The 20,609-nt window shown below is 33.9% G+C and overlaps 1 protein-coding gene across 2 annotated transcripts in view; it reads left to right on the forward strand.

The window, feature by feature from the left end:
- SGCZ (sarcoglycan zeta) overlaps positions 1-20,609 on the forward strand; it is a 181,987-nt gene that overhangs the window by 132,218 nt on the left and 29,160 nt on the right. For both annotated transcript variants that reach the window (XM_018906987.3, XM_050973777.1), the window contains 2 exons: positions 6,465-6,537; positions 18,991-19,114. In XM_018906987.3, coding sequence (XP_018762532.2) covers positions 6,465-6,537; positions 18,991-19,114 — 197 coding nt within the window. The remainder of the gene's footprint in view (positions 1-6,464; positions 6,538-18,990; positions 19,115-20,609) is intronic.

Raw genomic sequence — 20,609 nt, forward strand, 5'->3', positions numbered from 1 at the left:
CAGATAATGATGTATTTCATCATTTTTATTGTCATGTGTATCTCTGTTTGCCGTACCTAATAGGGAAAAAGTAAACGATATTGCAGAAATTATTATGGTTTTAAAACCTCTTTTCTCTAAACCCTCTATATATATTTCAATTTCATTCAAGTTTTGAGGAACTATTTAGATTTAATGTGACTTTTCAGCAGTTTCATTTGCATTTATTGGGTTTTTCATCTCAGAGAGAGCATTTAGAACAGTAATTTCCAATTATTAATTGAATTATGTTACTGCTATTCTCAGTCCAGATTTTATTCAAATAGATTTACTTTTGTAGAAAAGTAGATCAATTTGTAGCCAAACACAGATTTTGGATGTGAACCTTCAAACAATTCTATGGATAAGAAACTGAGCAGATAGTCACAATACAGTTTAATTTGCAGTGCAAGACAAGAGGTGTATCAACTGCCCACCATTGGGAATCTATGTTTCAAATGTTTGTACTTAATAAGTGAAGATGCTATTTAAGAAGATAAATACTGACTGTTGCAATTTCACAAGTATTTCCTGGAGTTACAACTTGCTTTGATCAAAATTTAACTCAGTGACGATGCTGAGTTTTAATTTATTGGGGAAGTTGTTCTTCTGATTTAAATTAAAGACTTAGTAAGAATCTTTGCTTTAGTAAGACTGCCGTACAGAAAATATGCATCACAAATTAGTCATATTCAAGTGCTTTGAGTTATAAATCTAAATCACTCCAGTTAGAATTTGCTTTTCAATAACAGCTTACCTCTGAAGATTTCAATGCACATGCTTTAGTTTATGGGTAAACTGAAAATAGTCAGGCTGTACTACAACCTCCTACCTATAATATACCTCATATATGGCCACAACAGGGTCATATCTGAAACCTTCATCATTTAGCATTAGTCAGTTTTGCTGCTGAGGGGCCCTGCAAGATTAAAATACCAGCAATCATGTCAGTCACGTTTTCAGAAAATAACTCATTCACTTTCATTTTAGTCATCCACATCTCCATAGAAAAAATCCAGTTGAATCTTACTTTTTAATACAAGTACCTAGCTAAATTACACTCCAAGTAACTTAAAGAATGGGAAGTGTTTAAGAAATGCACAACCAACATGAAGGCCAGAAACTGCATTCCTACTCATCCCAAAATAAGCTATAATAACTGGGCTTTTACAAAAGAAGGAACAAACATTTTATGTCACCTTTTAGTAATCATTGCTTTGCACAGTTGAATATTTCTGGGGTTTTTTTCCAGTCTGTCAGTGATTAGCTCTTCCAAGCTCTTATTGTTGAGTAACAGCTTTCAATTTTTTTTTTTTGCAATTAAATTTTTAGAACCTAAATATTCCAGACTTAAAACACATAGTCTGTGTTTTTAAGGTCTCTTCAATGATAAAAGAATCTTGGTTATCTTTCACTCTTTGTGGAATCTGTCAATGCTTTAACTTAACTAATTGATGTGCAACAAATAAAATTGCAAACTTTAAAAATAATAAATAATTTGCAAACCCTTTTTTAAAGTCTATAACTCAGCGGACAAATTGGCATCCCAATCTAGTACTTGCAAAATCTCAGTAATTCTTACTTGATGTTTCTGAAAAACCTAGTGAAAAATCAAGGTGGTAAAACTGAGCTGTATATGTGATGCTGCAATGGCATGTAGTTTGTACACATCAAAATGATTCACAATTCCATTGTCAGGTAATTTGCTTGCATGAATGATGTGAAGGATTGGGATAATGGTAATATGTGGGTCATTTTCCACAGCAAAATACTTAATTACTTTTTAGTTCTTGCCTTATCAACTCTTTAGCCAGTATTCTTTTCACAAGACAAAACAAAAGAAAACAAAAAACCAAACAAGCAAAATAACCAAACAATCAAACAACCAAAAAGCCCACACTCCAACAAGCCCCCCCATAAAACCAACCCAAAACAGAAAAAAGCCCCAGCTTGGTCTTTTCCTCCTGGTAAATTACAAAGCCACTGAAAGGTACCATTCTGCTATGTAAAGTAATTACTCAGAAAGTATGAAAGAGTTATTTGCTGGTTGAATAAATGAAAAAAACTTCCTTAGCATGCACATGTATAAGCAAATATAATGCAGAGCCGAATGCCAATGTTGCACTTCCATTTTTTTAATGCCACTTGTCATTTCTCAGAGGCTGAATTTCAGAAACCAGCAAGCTGAGCAGAAATTAGTAGTCTATACTGGTCTTTCTAAATGATCTGTTTCAGCAGGAATGTGTGACTGTTTTTGCTTGTAGTAAAAGGGTAATTTTGATTTGCTCTGTGTCAAAGTTTCTTAAAGGCCTGGTGTTTAAAAAAATCTGTTAAAAAATCTGTGTGTAAAAAGGTTTCTCTATAAATACAGTGTCACTCGTGCACCAAGGCAGGGGCAGGGGCAGGTGAGAGGCAGGATCTTAGAAAGGCAAAGAAGGCTTTATTCAAAGAACCACATGGTTTTTATAGAGTGGTATGATGGATTCTACTCTATTGGCTAACTAACAGAAACATCTTTCTCACACACTGTCCTTGAGAGAAACAGAAAATTAAAGTAGAAAAACAGCACCTGCAAATCATTTATAATCAACAGGTTATCACATTTTTCTATCTCCCAAAACTTTCTCACAAGCCACTGTGAGAAACACTTGCCATTTCTCTCTCCCTGTCCCATGGCATCCACAATACAGGATGGAACTTTTGGCCTCTTGCCTGGTTTGTGCTGTTTACTGAGTTTCCTCCAGCAACCTCTATAACAATTGGTATTCTTTGATCGGTAACTTGGCTGTACAGATGCTTCTTTCATTCTCTTCAACTGGAAAGTGAAGGTATGGGTAATTTTGTTCAGTTACACTTACGGTTTTGATTTTAGATCCTTTTCTCCTACTCCATGGCCTTGTGGTTTTATTTCCTTTAAAAGGATCACTTTTTATAGTTATCCATTCTAACTCATGTTCCATTGAATTCAGTTCCCTAACTACTTCCTTTTCAGCTGTACTTGAAAGCGTTTTAAGGTTTATTTTGTATTCATTCATCTCTCACTAGAATTTCACTCATCTCAAAGTAGGTCTCAGTTATGATTCTGTAAGTCTGGAAATACAGTTATTAGAACATCCTCTTATTTCTGTAAAAATAACTATTTTAACATTGTGGCTTACCAAACACCTAAAGTATATTTCTTTCATTTAGAAAATAATGCTATGGACTTTGAATTTGGTTTTATAGTTCAATTTATTTAGTTATATCTTTAGAATGTACATTTATAGTAGCATTTCTTAAGAATACTGAACTACATGGTCCAACCTATTTTCAAATAACTACAGATTTTCAAATATTAAATTAAAAAAAGGATTATATAGTTTTTCTTCTGTATTTTTTAGTAACACAGATAATCATCTATTTTCTTGACCCTGCTGTTTAGCTGCAGGAAACATATCAATAATTCTGATTGGCTGATCTTTTTCACCTTTCTTACTAAAACCAAGGTAATTGAGTGTCTGCTTTTATTCCACTCTGTAATAAAGGGAATTGAGGATATTCTTGAAGTGTTGAAGGTATTTTTTTTAAGAAAAAAGAATTTACTGCAGGAACTGCTATGCTTCTGCTTTTGAGGCTGTATGAGAAGAAAAAAAAAAACATTGATTGCATTTTCAGATAGCAAAAGGAGCATATTTGGTTTGGTTTTTGTTTTAACCATATTTTATTTATTTATATCAGTTTATCTTTAATTCTCCCTGCCTGGATTTCCGGTCTGCTTGAAAAACTTGGTCTTTCTTTCAAATTTCTATTTTCTTAGGGAAGAAATGTCTTCTCATCTTTTAAAATAATGATGCTGAAAGTGAAGAGATACTAAAGCTGGGTTATACCCAGCTGTCATTTAACTTTAATTATCAGTCTTTGCCTGCTATTACCTTTGATACTTTTGATTAATTCAATGTCAGACTCAGAGTGAATTTTGTGCATCTTTGCATTGATAATGTTATTTCAAATATTACAGGCATGGTCTTCTCCTAAGCAAAGACTGGCAACTCTGCATTCTGCTGACTTAGTTACTTCTTTATATCCCATTGCCACCTTCAGAAATATAAAGGGCCCTTGGCATTGAAAGCATTTCATTTTACTGATGAGAATGATAACTGGGATCTGGAAACACACTTAGAATTTGAGAATTTAGCTCCTAGAGAGGTTCATCATAGATGGGGATGAGCTTTATTTTGAGTGGCAGAAGGCCTGGCTATATAGATATGATATTCTGGTCTTTTAAAGGAAAGAGAACCTCAAGCCATTGCAAGATTTAAAAAACAGATTCTGTACAGCACATTTAGGAATAATACTAGGAAAAAAAAAATACTGGGTTTTTTCCTCCTGTGGTTTTCCATAACACTCAGCAAAGCCTGGTTACAGAAAATGGATTTTGTTCAGGTTTTTTTTTTGCTGTTGTTCTTGAGATCTTCAAAGCAGTGGTTGTAATAAAGTTGTTCTCAGTATTCTTTCCCAGAATATTTGTAAAGGTTATAGATTCTTGGAGATAAACAACTAGGATTTTAATTCATTACTCTTCTCTTCCTCTCTTCTATATTCCTTACTAATAGACTACTTTACAATTAAGGTATTGGAGAGTAGGGTGAGTTGGTGGGATTTTTTCGTTGGTTGGTTATTTTTGTTTTCTTTTAATGAAGGTGGAGTTTAGAAAATTATTACCAGGTTGAAGTTTGCTTACCTTGGGTTTTTTTTGCCTCTTTCTCAGGCTATTTTTCCCTTAACACTAAAAAACAATGTTACCAACTTGACATTTATAACTTCATTCTGCTTTTAAATCCTGGTGATAGTTTGAAACTAAATATCATTGATTAACTGTAAAAGTGTCTAATAGCTATCTTCTTTGACATCCAGAGTTTCTGAAAAAATTTGCTAAATATTTTAATATTTAAAAAATTGAAAATACTTTATTACACTTAAAATACTGTTGCAATTAGAGCGGTGGCTATGTTCTGCTGAGCACTTCTTGCAGACCTACTATGAGATGTTGTAGGTGTATTTTTAGGTCTACTCAGAATTCAAGTCTTAGAACAAAAGAAAACTTCTGCTGTTGAAATATAGCAATTAATTCAAGAATATTTAGTAATGAGCCATAGTTATCCCAGACAGTTTCCTTGATCTTATTTTGATAGAAGATAAATGCATTATCTGTTTTACACGTTTTTATTGAGATCTTTCACCTGTGCTGGAATTTCTCTGTTGGAAAGAGTTTCACTCCCTAGTTCTAGGCTATTTGTCTTGCCCAATGCCTAGTAAACCATCTTCAGAGAAGGAAAGCCAAATTGATGTAAATGAATGACAAAACCAATGGCATTGGATAAACCAGTAAACGAAAATAGGCATGATGATTGTCAGTGAGTGAAAAAAAGGAGGCAAATTTCAAATGCCTAAAAACATATGGAAGCTATTTCTATCTATTAAGTGTAAAGTGAGGGTATAAATAACCTTTATGTGTTCAGTCCTTAGAGAAGAGAGGTAAGAGAAATGCTGATTTTATAGTGCTGTTCTCTACATATAAATTTCTTGACTTTTATATTACCTTAACAAAGATCCTTATTATTTTTTTTGTTTCCCCCCATTATTTTCTTGGAAGAAATGCATTTTAAAATTATTAAAGAATTGTCTTTTTCTGAAATAACTTCAGTGAATGTTTAGTAGAGTTGTATTTTTTTAATTGAAGAGGAGTTTCTCAATGAAAAATCTTGCCTGTCTAATGAAAACTGTGGAATTACCATATTCAACTTGGACCTAGTAATATAAATCAAAATTCAGTGGAGAAGCAATTCAGATTTGAAAAACTGGTACCCATTTTCTTTGTCTGGATTTTAAACACCCAGTAGGAGATACTTTAGTGTCCACTTCTAAAACAACACAAAGGACATTCCATGAGAATAAATTTTTTCACTGAGAAAGCTCTGATAGAAAGAAACTCTGAAACTGTCAGATATCTAGATTAAGCCAGCAGCTTCAGGCAAGAGAGAATTACCTCAAATTTTCTAAAAGCTTGGCATCTCAATTTAAGTAATCAAAATAACCAGAATGTAAAATGCGGCAGATATTTCTCTACTGTGTTTTTGCCACACAAATATATTATATTATTTCCACTCTCTGTAAAGTAATTGTTGTCCAAAATATGGAGACAAGCATTCAACCAAACAATTTCTGAAAAATTTGGATCTGTAAGTGTTCCAGATTTGTACGTGAGAAAGCAGAAATCCAGAGCTTCACGGGATGTTGGTCCAGATTTTGATATAGAAATGAAAATGTAAATATGAAGAAACATTTTAAATTATTATTAAAGGATTTTTTCAGATATTTTTTCCTAATAGTGTCAATTTGTGGTCATATATTTCAATGTGGTTTTATTTTCCAAAGTAATTTTACTGTATTTTATTTATGTATTTTAGGCACGGAAGGGGCAGTGTTTGGGCACTCTGTGGAGACACCCCATATCAGAGCAGAACCTTCCCAAGACCTCAAGTAGGTGTTGTTCAAAAAGTTGCTTTAAAATCAAATATTCACCAAAACAATTAAGTCTGGATTATAAGAACAAGATCTGTATAGTAATATGTATGCTGCCTATTTAATGACTCATAGGTACAAAACCCCTTATAGACTCCAGTCTGTTAACTAGTCAAAACAACCCCACAAACTCCTGTTGCATGAAATGTAAAATATAGTGCTTTTTATATTTGGCCTGCCTCCCATAATGGCATTCTTGAGAAATATATTTTCCCCAGAGACTGGAATATTCAGGTGTTTGCAAGGTCCAATGTGTGTAGTATTGTTCAATAGCATCAGACCAGTTTGATTTTTTATAAGTTGTTACAGAATATATAGGTCAAGCTAAGTAAACTGTCCCAAATTTTTCCATTTAGCAATGTTTCTGGGTTGTTGGACTTTTTAATACTAACACATACACTTTTCAAAAATTCATTATCAAGTGAGGCTACATTTCTAAATGTAAAATTTTTCTGTATATAGTCAAAGTGGAGAAATCAGTAGATAGCAAGAGATTAAGTTTAAAATTTACTAGGGAATCTGTAGAAAAGAAAACGTGGAAAAGTTTAAAGTGAAAGCTTTTTTTTTTTTTTTTTGAAGTGCATGTATGTGCACTGCTAAATACTAATCTGTGATTTATATGGATGTGATTTATAATGAGAATCACAGAAAATCAAAGGTCCTTCCTCGTGGTACTCCCAGCAAAACTAGTGAGAAACAGTATAGGCTTTGACTCAATTCTGCTGTGATTTTTGAGCATTATATAACTGTCTCTTTACCTGCCCAGAAGTGTTTCTGGTTGATTGCTGCAGAAAAGAATGGTTAAATGCTCAGCCTTACATTTGCAAAGGCACTGACCAATATCGATGTTGCAGAAATCATTTGCAGGAAGCTGCCCATGTGGAGAGGTTTGACATTGTATGTAGAGTGTATGAAGTGAATGATTGTGTTTGACCATTTACACTAAACATTTTAAAGTAATGTATAGCTTTGGGTTCCTCCAGAGGATACCACTCTCTGGATTTCTATCGTAAAAATCTCTGTTCCCTTCCATGACTCCTGTCAGTCCTTTGTGGAAAATAATTGTAAAGGCATTTATTAGTGACAGTCACCAAGGTGATATGATCTCTTATCAGAGGAAGTCCAGCAGAAACCAAAGGAGCATAACAAGCTTTTTTTTTTTTTCAGGGGACCAGTAATTTTCCTTCCTCTACTTGTTTCTAATCATTAATTAATGAGTGAAAATGTATGGTAAAACAAATAATACTCTGTCTTCAGGATTAATTTAAGTAAGGATAAAATCACCTCGCATTGCTTCTGAAATTCACACATGGGTCATTCACCCCTCCAATCTTTTGTCTTTATTCATTGCCATGATTCCCATTGTTGCTTAATGATTTCAACTCCGCTGTTACTTCAGTTCATTTTTCCAAGATGGACTTAAATTAATAAGCATTTGGCATTCAGCTTTCTGCCCTCTTATTAATAATTATTTTAACCCATATCTTTTAATCAAAAAATTTAAGAAATAGACACCCTTGGGATTGAGTCAGGTAGCTTTACCTTACTTTAAGTGATTTATTCTTAATATATTCAGTCCATATTATGCTCTGCAAGCTTTTGTACACATGTGCTCCTCTATATTAGTTGGATTCCATCATATTCTTTTTTAAATCCCTCTAGTCAATTTAGTAATTTAAAAATGATGACAATTAGTATTAGAATATTTCAGTGGGCTGGTCTGGGTCCTATTATTTTTAATGTTTTAGAATTAACTTACCACCTTAACTTAAGGTGTCCATTAATGGCAGTCCTAAAATCACCAAGAGTATTTTTCCAAGTGCTGCATCTCTGTGTCTTTGGATGGTTAAACTTAATGCTAAGTAATGGGAGTGTAGAAAGTTTGCTGAATAAACATTATTCATTTTTTTTCAGTGGACAACACAATTAAATGCAATTTGACAGCAAATTGCAGAGCATTAGTGCAAATATATTAGGCTATGAGAATTATTCTATACAGGGCTGAAAGATAATGGAATACACATTAGATCATTAATTAAATTATAAATCACCCCATATTTTTCATGTTGGAATAACAAACCTCAGACTTTTTTTTCTCCAAAATAAAATATGCTGGAAGCCTACTTATAGCCTTGTATATGTAAAATTATTGACTACAGGATTTTAAAAAATAGAATAATGACCACCTTGATTATTCTGAATGAAGCATAAATAGAAAATTTGGTCTAAGACTTTGATACCCACAAGGATCATAGTACTTCCTGAGATTTTAGTGTAATCCATCACGGGCAGGATGACAAAAAGATGAAGTCAGATTCACATTATCTCCACATATCTAAACCTTGCCTCAGACACTCTTAGTTCTGTAGCCAGATTTTGAGATCTTCATACCAAGAAGTTCCCCTAATATTTACTATTAAAAAAGCGTTGTGTAAAAATAAACTTAGGTTGAGTACTAATATAATTAATTCCTATGTGTCCAACAATTTGGGTCATATCTTTCTCCTTTCTTGCATTTTCAAATAATTGCTAGAAAGGTTTTGCTTTCAGGCAGTGCTGTTATACAATCCTTTGTGAAAGCTTTTGTGTCAAATTCCAAAAACTAATTAAAGATGACTTTCATTAGTTGGGATAAGTAGCATAAAAGAATCATGCATTAGAATGTGGAAAATGAATTATATCTTAATAATTTAATCTTCCTGTTTCTCTCTCTACTGTTTCTCATAGGAACACAGTTAGGAAAACTAAACTGCCAATATATTCCCCAAATACTGGTTTTAGGCCAAGAGTGCATTCAAATATAGTGCACTAATAGTCAATATCCATGCACAAAATAGACAGACAGTAGTTAAATATAGAAAACTTTGCCCTCAATACCATCCTTAATAAGGGGATGAATTAATTTGTTGTTGTCCTCTGGAAATAACTGCAAGTTCAAATTATTATTTTTTTTTTTGTCTTCTATGTCATGCCTTGCACACCACAATCAGTTAATCCTGCAAGGAATAATGCTGGGAATAATGAGATGAAAATTGATCAAGTGGCAAGGAACTGTGCAGGATAGCTGGATTCTGCTTTACTAAGAATGAAAAATATTCCTATCTTGCACATGAGGTCTGGTTCATTGAGAGTTGTCTGTTGGTTTGTAAGAGACATCTTTTGTGACATTTAAGGGATGGTTTACTAATAGGTCAGAATATTATATTTTGTAAAAGCCTGGAGCCAGAAAACACCTCAAATTTTGACCTTAACTTGTTAGTCATCTGAGCATGTTGAGAGTGACAAAATCACCCTGACTCTATTTTTAGCCAAAAATCAAATAAACAAAACCTCATCAAAAAGTAGAAGATGTAGCAGGGTAAGAAAACCAGTTTCTCTTCCTATGCTGTTTTAATGATGTCAGATTCTAGTTACTTTCATTGCCCTTTTTTAAAAAAATAGAAATAATTGCTATTTTTTTTTCATAATTTGTGTTAGTTGTTTCATTGTTTGGGCATGGATACTGACAGAAACTTGTTTGCTTAGTCTTATCAGTAGCTGTTGAAAATATAATTTTTTAAACATACAAGTTCATACAAAAATAGGTATGGATATAGTAAAATTTGAAAAATTACCAAAATTTAAGCTTCTCTTTTAAGAACACATGCTCTTCTCTTTTTAAATATGCATTTTATACATTTATATATATGTATGTGTTTGTGTATATATGTGTCTATATATATATAAAATTTTTTAAATATTGAAATATACAGAGAAGAAAGCCAGTAATGAAAGGTTGTAATTGCTATGCAGACAGGACAGAGTAGAAACAAATGAAGCTGGGTATGGCTCTTAAATTGAAGGAATAATTTGCTTTAGTGTTCAGTGATGATGATTATATTTGACATTGGAAAGGGAAAAGGCTCTAGCAGGAACCAAGATATGAAGGATAAAAATATTACTATCACAAGAGATAGAAAAATCCATTTAGTTTTGTATGCTTAATTTAGGATGCTGGAGCCTCCTTTTGTCCAGGCTAAACTACCCCAGCTCCCTCAGCCACTCCCATGTCTTACACTGTAGACCCTTCCCCAGCTCCACTGCCCTTCCCTGGACTTGCTCCAGCCCCTCAATGTCCTTCTTGCAGTGAGCCCCTCAATGTCCTTCTTGCAGTGAGCCCCTCAATGTCCTTCTTGCCCAGAACTGGACACAGGATTTGAGGTGCAGCCTCACCAGTGCTGGCACAGGGGGACAGTCACTGCCCTGGTCCTGCTGGCCACACTATTGCTGATACAAGCCAGGGTGCCATTGGCCTTCTTGGCCACCTGGGCACACCTGGCTCACGTTCAGCTGCTGTCACCAGCACCTCCAGGTCCTTTTCTGCTGGGCTTATGATTATATTTGCTGTATGATTCATGCCTTCAGGAACCCACAGATGGGCTCCAAGAGCAGCTGTCTCAGCCTACACAGGGTTGTGAGAGTAAATATATGACCCTATCAATCTCATTTGAAAAGCCATATAAAGCTTGTAGCAGTAGAAAGCATTTGCCCAGTGCTGGGTTAATGAAACACATGGCAACTTTACACTGCAATTATTGTGAAGGCAGCCAAGGATCTTTTTTTTCATGAAGCTGCATCAGATCTAACAGCAGGCATGACCAGTGAGTGCTCAGAGTACCAGAGGGAGATGGAGAAGGTTTCAAAAGGTGCCCTCCTGTCTGCCCTTGGCTCCTGCAAGGCTTGTTTCAACTGTGGTGGCTTTTACACTGCTTCCAGATCCAAGCTGCTGCTTAATTAATTCAAATTTCACATAGATCCAGCCTAGGATTAGACACAACAGCCCACAATTTGTTCAAGCTTTTCATTCTCACAGATACTGTGGGTAGAAATGTTTCACTGTCTTTTTAATGAAAGTGGAGCAACAGTGCTCCATGCTCAGGAGATATTAGAGATACCAGAACTCCTTTCTGACATGCTTTGGACTCTAAATACAATCTTGTTTCACCATACCACCATACCTGCATTTTGATGTAGTTTTTCTGATGAAACACGATTCGTTATCCTACTTATATTTCATAAAAGTTGTACAATATGTCATTAAGTAATGCTTCTGTAACATACATAAGATTTTCATTTAATATTTTTCTTTTGATTCTAAATTAACAGGCTTACTAATGCATTACTAAGATGGGCTACTTATATATATATATATATTTTTTTTTTTTTTTCCATTTGAGCAATCTTTAGTTTCCTTGTTATTTCCTTATACTAAATTTCTCCACAGAGATTTTTTTCCTCACTCCAGCTGTTCCTTTTCCCTTTCTGGAGGTATCTCCATTTTCAGTGACGCTGTTTAACCACTTTCACAAGAAAACAAGGCTTCTTAAATTTGCTGGGTGTCTGTCTATTCTCTCCTCCTATTCCCCTGACAGTTTGTGAAGCAATTTGGCAGTTTCATACAAGGTGGAAGATTTTTAGGTTTCTCTGTCTTCTGAAAGCCAGTGCCCATCTAAGATCAGCTCACAGTACCAGTAATTCCTGCTGTCACTTCACCCATTTGTATACACATGGCTTCATAATGCCCTCAACTTCTGCAGCATCTGGATCCTTGTTCAGGTGGAGGCTCCAGCATGTGCAGCACATGGAGTTTGCAGCAGTGTTGTGGTTGTGAGTGCAGAAATGTGGTTTGGGTTCTTGTCTTAGCACCATGTCAGAGCCAGACAAAGGATCTGGAGCTCATACAGACTGGAGATAAGAACGAGGAGGCTCAGAAGTTACAGGGAATACATGAGTCTATGAAACTCTTAGTTCTGCAGTCCACCAAACAGCTCCTATTGCTTACATGTATAATTATACAGAGAACTCCAAAGATAATTTTAAACCATAGAGAAGAATGAATGATTTTACATGTCTTATCCTGCAGTTCACATTTTATCTCTTGTTCGAATTCACTGCCAAAAGAATGAAAAAAGCTATTTGACATATTCACAGTCTTCTGCTTAATTTTGTATTGCAGAAAGTAAAAATATCTCTCTAGTTTAGACATGGCAGTTGTCCTAAAAAAGTGGCTGAAAGTAAATTCACCAAACCTTTTCTGATTTTTTTTTTTATGATTGATGAATTTTTTGGTTTGTTTCTTGGAATTTCTGAATACAATCCAGATAGGGGCCCTTGGAAAATCTGTTCCAGGGTATCTGCTATGCCTAATCTGCAGAGTTTGAAGTAGACCTGTCAAAGGATTTTCAGCAGAATAGTTTTCCATGAGGGGCTGTTTTCTCAAAATGTGGATCAAGCCATGTCACAGTTTGCTTCAGCTAAAATATATTTGTTTGTATCAGCTTAAGACCCCTAAGAGAAACAATATAAAAGATATAATTAGACAATTACAAGTGGTCTGGACTGTTACTTCCTAATCACAGGAAACTAATGGTTTTCAAAACTGAGTCTCTTCAGACTCCCCCAGGCACTTTATCTTCAAATCTAACTCTTGACAAGCACTTGAGCATTTTCTGTGGGCATGTTGCTTCAATCTCTTTCTGACAAGATAGATTTCTATTTTAAGGAAATATATTCTTAAAGAAACTCAGGTAATGGAGCTATTTCTATAAAGATAAACTTCATGTAAGAATGTTTAGCAGAAAGGCAGGGCATGTATGGAAAGGGATTCAAGCCAGAATAAAAATAAGGAAGATAAGGCAAAGGGAAACATTTAGGGTAGGATGGGGTAGCTCTAAGTTGTCAGGACTATGAAAAATCCCTTCCTCATACCTTCCCTTAAGTAACTGTTTTGGATTGTCTCATATCCATAACTTTTTCTCACAGCCTGGAAGTTTAACTTTCAAACATGTTTTTGGTATTTCTCTGAGAAATAAAAGCTCATGTTCTAAACCTTAAATTTCTACTAATTTTCTTGAATTTCAAAGGTTTGCATTTTAGTTGACTTATGACTGCATGATTTTTTACTACCTGAGATGCCACTTATGTTTTTTATTTGTTTTTTCTTAATATTACTTCTGATTTGGATACCTTTCTTGTCTTTAGCTATTCTGGCTATGCCTTCACTCACGCTAGGAAACAATCATACATTAAATTCTCTTTAACCTTCCTCATCTCACCTGCTGATTTAGTCAAGCTCTTGCATTAAATATTTGCTTTTTCCAGCCTTTCTCTCTTTTCCTTGATGCTTCTTCTAGAACTCTTTCTATTCCTTTTACAATACTTCTGAAAAACGCCTCATGACCTTTTGCTCCTTTTCATTCCTCCTCAGTACGAAATATATATTTTTTTATATTCCCAGAAGAGATTCTTTAATCCCTATGTGGGAAATTGTTTTTCTGATTTATCATCTATGCCAAATAACATTAAATTATTCAGTGGTTTCAGGTGTTGCTATGACAATGCAGACCTATTGGATTTAAATCTGTGGCATGTAGAGGGCAATTAGAACTCATCTTTGAGCCCAGTGAATTTCTAGGTTAGTGACAATTTTAGAAGTTACAATAAGGGCATGCTGACACATGCCAGAGTCAGTGATGTGCAGAGCATGGACATGACATGAAATGCAGTACTGAATGCCATTCTACTATTTTGATTTAAGTCATGAAAGTTTCCTCTTCGTTTAATTTTATCATTCATGAGTTTCACAATTGGAAACTGGGAGAGAAAAAAGGTTAATTTTTATTGGTTCTGGCCAAAACTAATTTCAAAAACGCTTATCTAACTCTCTTTTACTTAAGACTTGTGTGTGTTGTTTAAAAACTAGAGACAAATTATGCCCAAGATTAGGTTTTCACATACATAAAAGTAAGCTTCCTGTGAACATATGAGAATTTTGCTTCTTAAAGAAGATGATGAAAAAGAAAAGATGATGATCAGTAAACAATATTAAGAATGTTGAGGCCTTCAAATCTACCCCTGATTTTCAGTAATAATAATAAAAAAATCAACCTGAAAATATAAGCAATTTATTAAAAGCATGAGACTGCAACAAGTTTCAAGAAATATAAATATTTTGGCAATGACTCATATGCATCTTGAAGAGGTGTGTATTTTGATATATGTATATGTATCAAAATCTTTTTAGTGATTTTTATATATATATGGTAAAATGTGCATGTATAACCTTGTAAACAGTATAAGCAATAGGATTGGAATGATTGCATAATAGTTTTATTTTCATATCATTCCCACTGTGATGTCAAATGTAGCTATTCAAGAATCCACTGTTTGAATTGTTAAAAAGTAATCTTAATAAAAACTTTAAGATTTTTTGTTACCATGATCATAAAAGTCACTGGCTATTCTTTATATTGCAACCTGACTTCCAAGAAATTGACTGAATGGAAAGCCTAATCTTATCTATCACCACAAGTGCTCACTGGACTCCTTTGAGGACCCTTGGTCTCACTGGAAGACTCTTTAAATAATTTTCCTTTAAGATCAGGACAGCCAACTCTTCTTTTCATAGTAAAAGAAATTGAAATAATGTCTATTTTAAATTGCTGGAGCTTTCTGGAAAAGAACATTTTCAAAATTATTTTGAAAAAAATTCTTAATTCTAATTCGGTGCAAAATCCTTTCACTCATGGCAGAGGAAGATCCTGCATTCTCTGAGGTTTTGGGGTTAAGGGTATTTGTTTACAGTAAAACAGTAGGAAGAGAGAGAAATTTGGCACATCCATTTGCCTTTCTTCTCCTCTTTGTGTGTCTTACCAGCCCACAGTTGCACACAACTGTGCTGCCACAACTCTTGATCTACAGGTAGCAAATCAATGGCACTATTATTTTTATGTGGTGGCAAGACCATTGTGTATAAAAGTGAAATACTGGAAAGTGTTGATTTCTTGACCCCCAAATATAAAGATGTCAGTAAAGGGGAGGTGAGTACCTGTTTTACATGTGAGATCTCTAGCTGACATATTTTTAATTCACTGTTTTGAATAGAAATTTTAAATTGGTAGAGGTTTATATCAGTTGTTTTACTAAGTAGCATGAGTTGGATATCGGTCTTAAATAGGCAGAAAGCAAATAAATTATTTGCTACTGCACAGGGGAATCTTCTATTTCCTTCTATTTTAAGAAATACTTTGCACGAGCCAACAGAAAAAAAAATGACATAGATAAATTATATCCCATGTGAGTATGAGGGATATGCAGGAGGTAAATCTAAAATATTGTTTAAAAACCAGAAGGAAACATTTTCTTTTGGTTCATATTTTAAATTATTTTTCTCTAATACAATCTAGGTCAGCTTGTAAACAGAAAATACAAAATGAAGAAAAAATGTTTCTGCATTTCTGATGAGAAATATTTTAATACCTTCAAAGGAACATATTCAAGATATTTTTAAAGTTTCCCTTTTCTAGCAACAGTTCTTTCATTAATTAAGCTCAAATTCATATGGTTTTGATCTTATGAAATTTATCATTTTTCACAAATTAACCACTGATAATTAAGAAGAAAAAGCCTTTCTCTGCTATGGATAGATCATCTTGCTTCATCACATATAGCAAATTGACTAATTATATTATTTAAAAACTCTTCTAAAAAGCCTTTTTGTTTTTCCTACTGTTCTGTAGTTTCTGTCTAATAATAGAAGTAGTTACCTTCTCCATCAGAGCAGTTTGTTGTTTTGGAAAGAAAAATTAATTTTATGAATAGGATTCACTCATAGATGTAAATGCCACTGTGACAGGCCATCAGTAAATCTCAAAGGAAAGCAAATTCTCCATATGCTATTATAATAATACACTTTTTCTTGGAGGGATGAGCATTACATTGTGGAGTGTTACAAGGAGTTTATAGTAGAGATTAAAGGTATCAGCATATGCCAAAGAAAAAATGTTATAAAGAAGCTGCATATCAAGCCTAATTTATCTCCAAACATTGAGGAAATAATCTACGTGTATAGACTTTTGCATTTGTAGCAGTATGCTGCAGTCTCTTTTCAGATGCAGATCCGACAAAGAATAACAATAAGAAAAGTAAATAAGAATTGTAAAACAGATTTAGCCATTCAGTTTTACTAATAGATGGGTGTTGGTTTAAAATCTGCCTTGATGATCGTTAGTCATTCCTTGACATTTCTACCACATTATTTGATTTCCAAAGACTGCTAAGAATCTCTATGGTCTAAAAATTTTCTTCTCCATGCTGTGGAGAAGGCTGATATTATCAACTTTTCAGGCTGAGTACCTAATTGCCTAAATATCTTCTTTTTAGACAAACATAAAGTTATTTATGATAATGTACTTCACGAAAAACTGTGATGAAACTAGACTAAACAACTCTAAGCTATACACTGTCAAAAGTTTATTCTTCAAAGAAAGCCTTAGTTTCTTGATTAGTGTTCCTAAACAGACTTTAATTGTCCACCTGCTAAAGAGTTTTAGTTAGGCCTGAGGGATTTGGGTTTTATGAAACCAGAAATATTTCTGGCTTGGCTAAGACACATGAATTCAATGCAATAAATGTAGCTAAGAACACTTTTGTTTTTATGATTATGAAATGGCATCTGAAACCATGGAGAAATAAATGGTTATATTCCTGTAAAGTACATTATAAATCTCAATGAGCTGCTGAAAAATATGTAATGGATGAATAAAATCATTTAAAATTTATACCATTCATTTTCCTTTTAAGTTCAAGGTAAAAGCTCATTAAGGCAATGGAGTACTTTCAGAAACCTAATTTCTAAACTTTATAATTTGCATCATTTAAAAAAAATATTTTGGAATTTCTTTTTCTGCTGTCCTGTAGCCATCAGAAGTTCACAAATCAGCACCTGAAAAGCATTTGTGTATGTCATAAAATAATTAATGATATTTATATTCTTCCCCAGTACAAAGAACTGCAGAACCCTCTATCAACTTCTCCCTACAAAGCATCAAAAAAATGAAATAAAACGCCCTGGCAGTGGCAGACATAAATATTTTTCTATTGCTCCTATCTATATGCATCCCATGTATTTTTCTTTTTTCATATCAGTATCTAAAATCATGTTTTTCTCTATCTGGACACCTGCTTTTAATAGCTCCATTTTGTTTGCTGAATAAGTGCTTTTATTTTCTTTTATTTTCTTTTTTTTTTAATTTCTTTTTTTCCTTTCCTTATTGAGTGTCGGTAACATGCAACAAACAGAAATGTTTCACAGGCACCATCTCAGTGACTTTCTTTGCATGTAAATGTGGCACCTTGGTTTTAAAATGGTAATCCAATGCTGTTCCCTGTACTTAAAAAATGCAATATTTGAAATACCTTGAAATTCTCTTATTCCATTGCTTGACAAAATTTATCTGGCTTTTCTGCACCAAATTCATTATGCATCTAATACTTCATTATATTCTTGGATAGCTCTGACCACTTTGCTAAAGAGGGAAATACAGTGTTTTCTTCAAGCTACTCAGTCTAGATGTTTTTATCATTAACATATTTCGTCTTACAAAAACACTTTGTTCAAGTTAAGTGGAACTGTGTCCTGCCATTATATTAATAAGTTATAAACAGATAAAAAATTTTGTCTCCCTCTCTTATGTGCTATGCAATAAGTCTCCAGCTGAACACAATCAGAATCTGAATTATCATTTCCTAGTTCAGTACAGTTTTCATCCTGTTGTTTTCCCTGTTCAGCATGTGAGCATGTTTTCTACAAAATCTTTGCAGTAGTACTTCCCTTTCAAGAGGAATCTCTGCAATACTGTGAGAAAGCACAGCTAAGTATCATAGCTCTGCATTAAGGCTGATGGAGGATCTTGAGCATAGAGAAGTGAGAAGCAAAAAGAATGACAGTAGAAGAAGAATTGCTTTGATTAAACATACCAAGAAGTAGTGATGTGTGTCTTAACCCTAATATAACAGGGTTATATGAACATAATGAGTATTTTGGAGAACAGAAAAGCCATACAATGCCCCCCAAATAAGAGCAACATAACATATTTTCTTTTCCTCTCTTCATACGTGAAGCTGCTAAAAATACCCAAAACATCAATGAGTCTGTTGAGGCAAAGTAATTTTAATCAGTTTCACATCATTTAAAACATTTAAAGGTTCTGTTTTCTCTTTATTTCATTAAACATTTGTCATCAGTCACTAAGAAGATTTTCGTCTTAAACTGTCATTACAGAAGCATTAACAGAGATGTGCAGATTCTCGAGTATCTATATTTCAGTATTAGTACAATTGGATGCATTAAGTGCTAGTGCCAGAAAGCAGCATTAAAAAGATAGGTTTATATAAGTATATTCTTAAATGCATAAAATTTTTCTTTCTCTGTGTCATAAAAAGCAGTCATAGAATCACACATATAATCTGGTTTTCCTTTGTTACCTTTCAAAATATGTTAGTATCTACTTGCATCATGGGTTTTGAGGCTGGGGAGTTTTTGGTGGTTAAATTCAGTGCATTTTTTTCTCAGTGACTGTTTTTGTTTCTCAGACTTGAATCTCCTACTAGATCTTTGGTGATGGAAGCACCCAGGGGAGTGCAAGTCAACGCAGCTGCAGGAGACTTAAAGGCTACCTGTAGGAAAGAACTGCACTTACAGTCTACAGAAGGGGAGGTAAGTTCAGCCAGCAGAGAAATGTTCAACAGCTCTGCCCAGCATAACACAAACAATGTGAGGAGGGTTTATTCAGCAGCAAGGTAAACAACATTAAAAGTGTACTGCATTTGCCTTTGTTAAAGTAATTTTGGTTTAGCTTGTTCAACTATTAATACTTATTTCCTTTTTTACAAATATTTGAATCCGTAGGTTTCATTCATGCTGAAAATAAACTTAGTTAATACAGATCACAATTATTTGTAAATAAAGAGTCAAAGAAAAAGCTTCCACAGAACAGAGTCGGTTAAGTGATTCTGGTAAAAAAATAACTTGGATTAAACTGTCAAGATAAAACAGAGAAGTTTGGATTCATTTAGATTAATGCATCATTAAACCATGATTAATAGGTTTAACAAATTTGCTCTACCTGTGGTTTAACTCCTTAATCTTTAACTAACTCTGTAAGAGAGACAGAGTACTTCCATCATATGTTCTCTCCTATTTCAATAATGTCTTGTTTCAGAGATCATAAAAAGACATAAAAAGACTTTGGTAAAGATTCTTCATGTGTAAACCTGTGTGAACACATGCAAATTATTATAAATTGGGTCACTTGTTGTGATGGCAATCTATCATTGCAGAAATGCATGAAGGATTGGTGGTATGGGAGTCCTTTCATCTTTAGACCATAAAATGATATAACATTAAAAAAAGAAGAGCAAAGATCTTATGGAAGGCTATCAAGAGCTCTCAGATTTCTATTAGGCACTTTGGAGAAATTGGTAGATTTTCAAATTATTCTGAGAGGCTTGCTACAGTATAGCATTTTTGGAAATCCATAATGTAAATATCTCATTGTGAATGCAGCTCTTTTGGAATTTTTTGCCATTTGTGTTTTGTATTCTCTACCAAATGTTTCTAGATGTTTTACATACTATCCAACATAAGCAAAGCCAAACAAAACCAGCATTCACATCTGTGGCAGATAGCCCCCTGGAATGTACACTCTGCATTACAGAGCAGACAGGAACATTTTGGCCTATATATTGCATCAAAAGCATATTTTGGTAACATCTTTTTATTGATGCAAGTATCTGTCCAACATAATAAAAGCACTATGTCTTCCTTATTCAGAGTCTCAAATATTTGTATATCATATTCCCCACCCTTATTTTTGAGTTTCTCCAAAATCAGCTCTTCCCCCATCTCTTATCTTTACTTACTGCCTCTCTTACTGTTTCCTAACATTGCTGAGACAGAAGTAAAAAATCTAATCCTCTTTTAATAGTAAATATTGTTCTATCTCATCACTGTCCTTTCTGTGGGTATTTTTGAGTCTAGAGCTTCCTGTAACCCATCTTGTTTTCCCTTTCATAAATCCCTACCTGGCCAAATCGATTGTGTTTCCTAAATTTATAAGCATAAATTTTGCAAATAGAATGTATTTCTATGTTCTTTTCCTTCATGACATTGCCAGAGGGGAAAAGTAAAACTTGAATTAAAATTAAAGTTA

This window comes from Serinus canaria, chromosome 4 (assembly GCF_022539315.1).
Source record: "Serinus canaria isolate serCan28SL12 chromosome 4, serCan2020, whole genome shotgun sequence".
NCBI lineage: Eukaryota > Metazoa > Chordata > Aves > Passeriformes > Fringillidae > Serinus > Serinus canaria.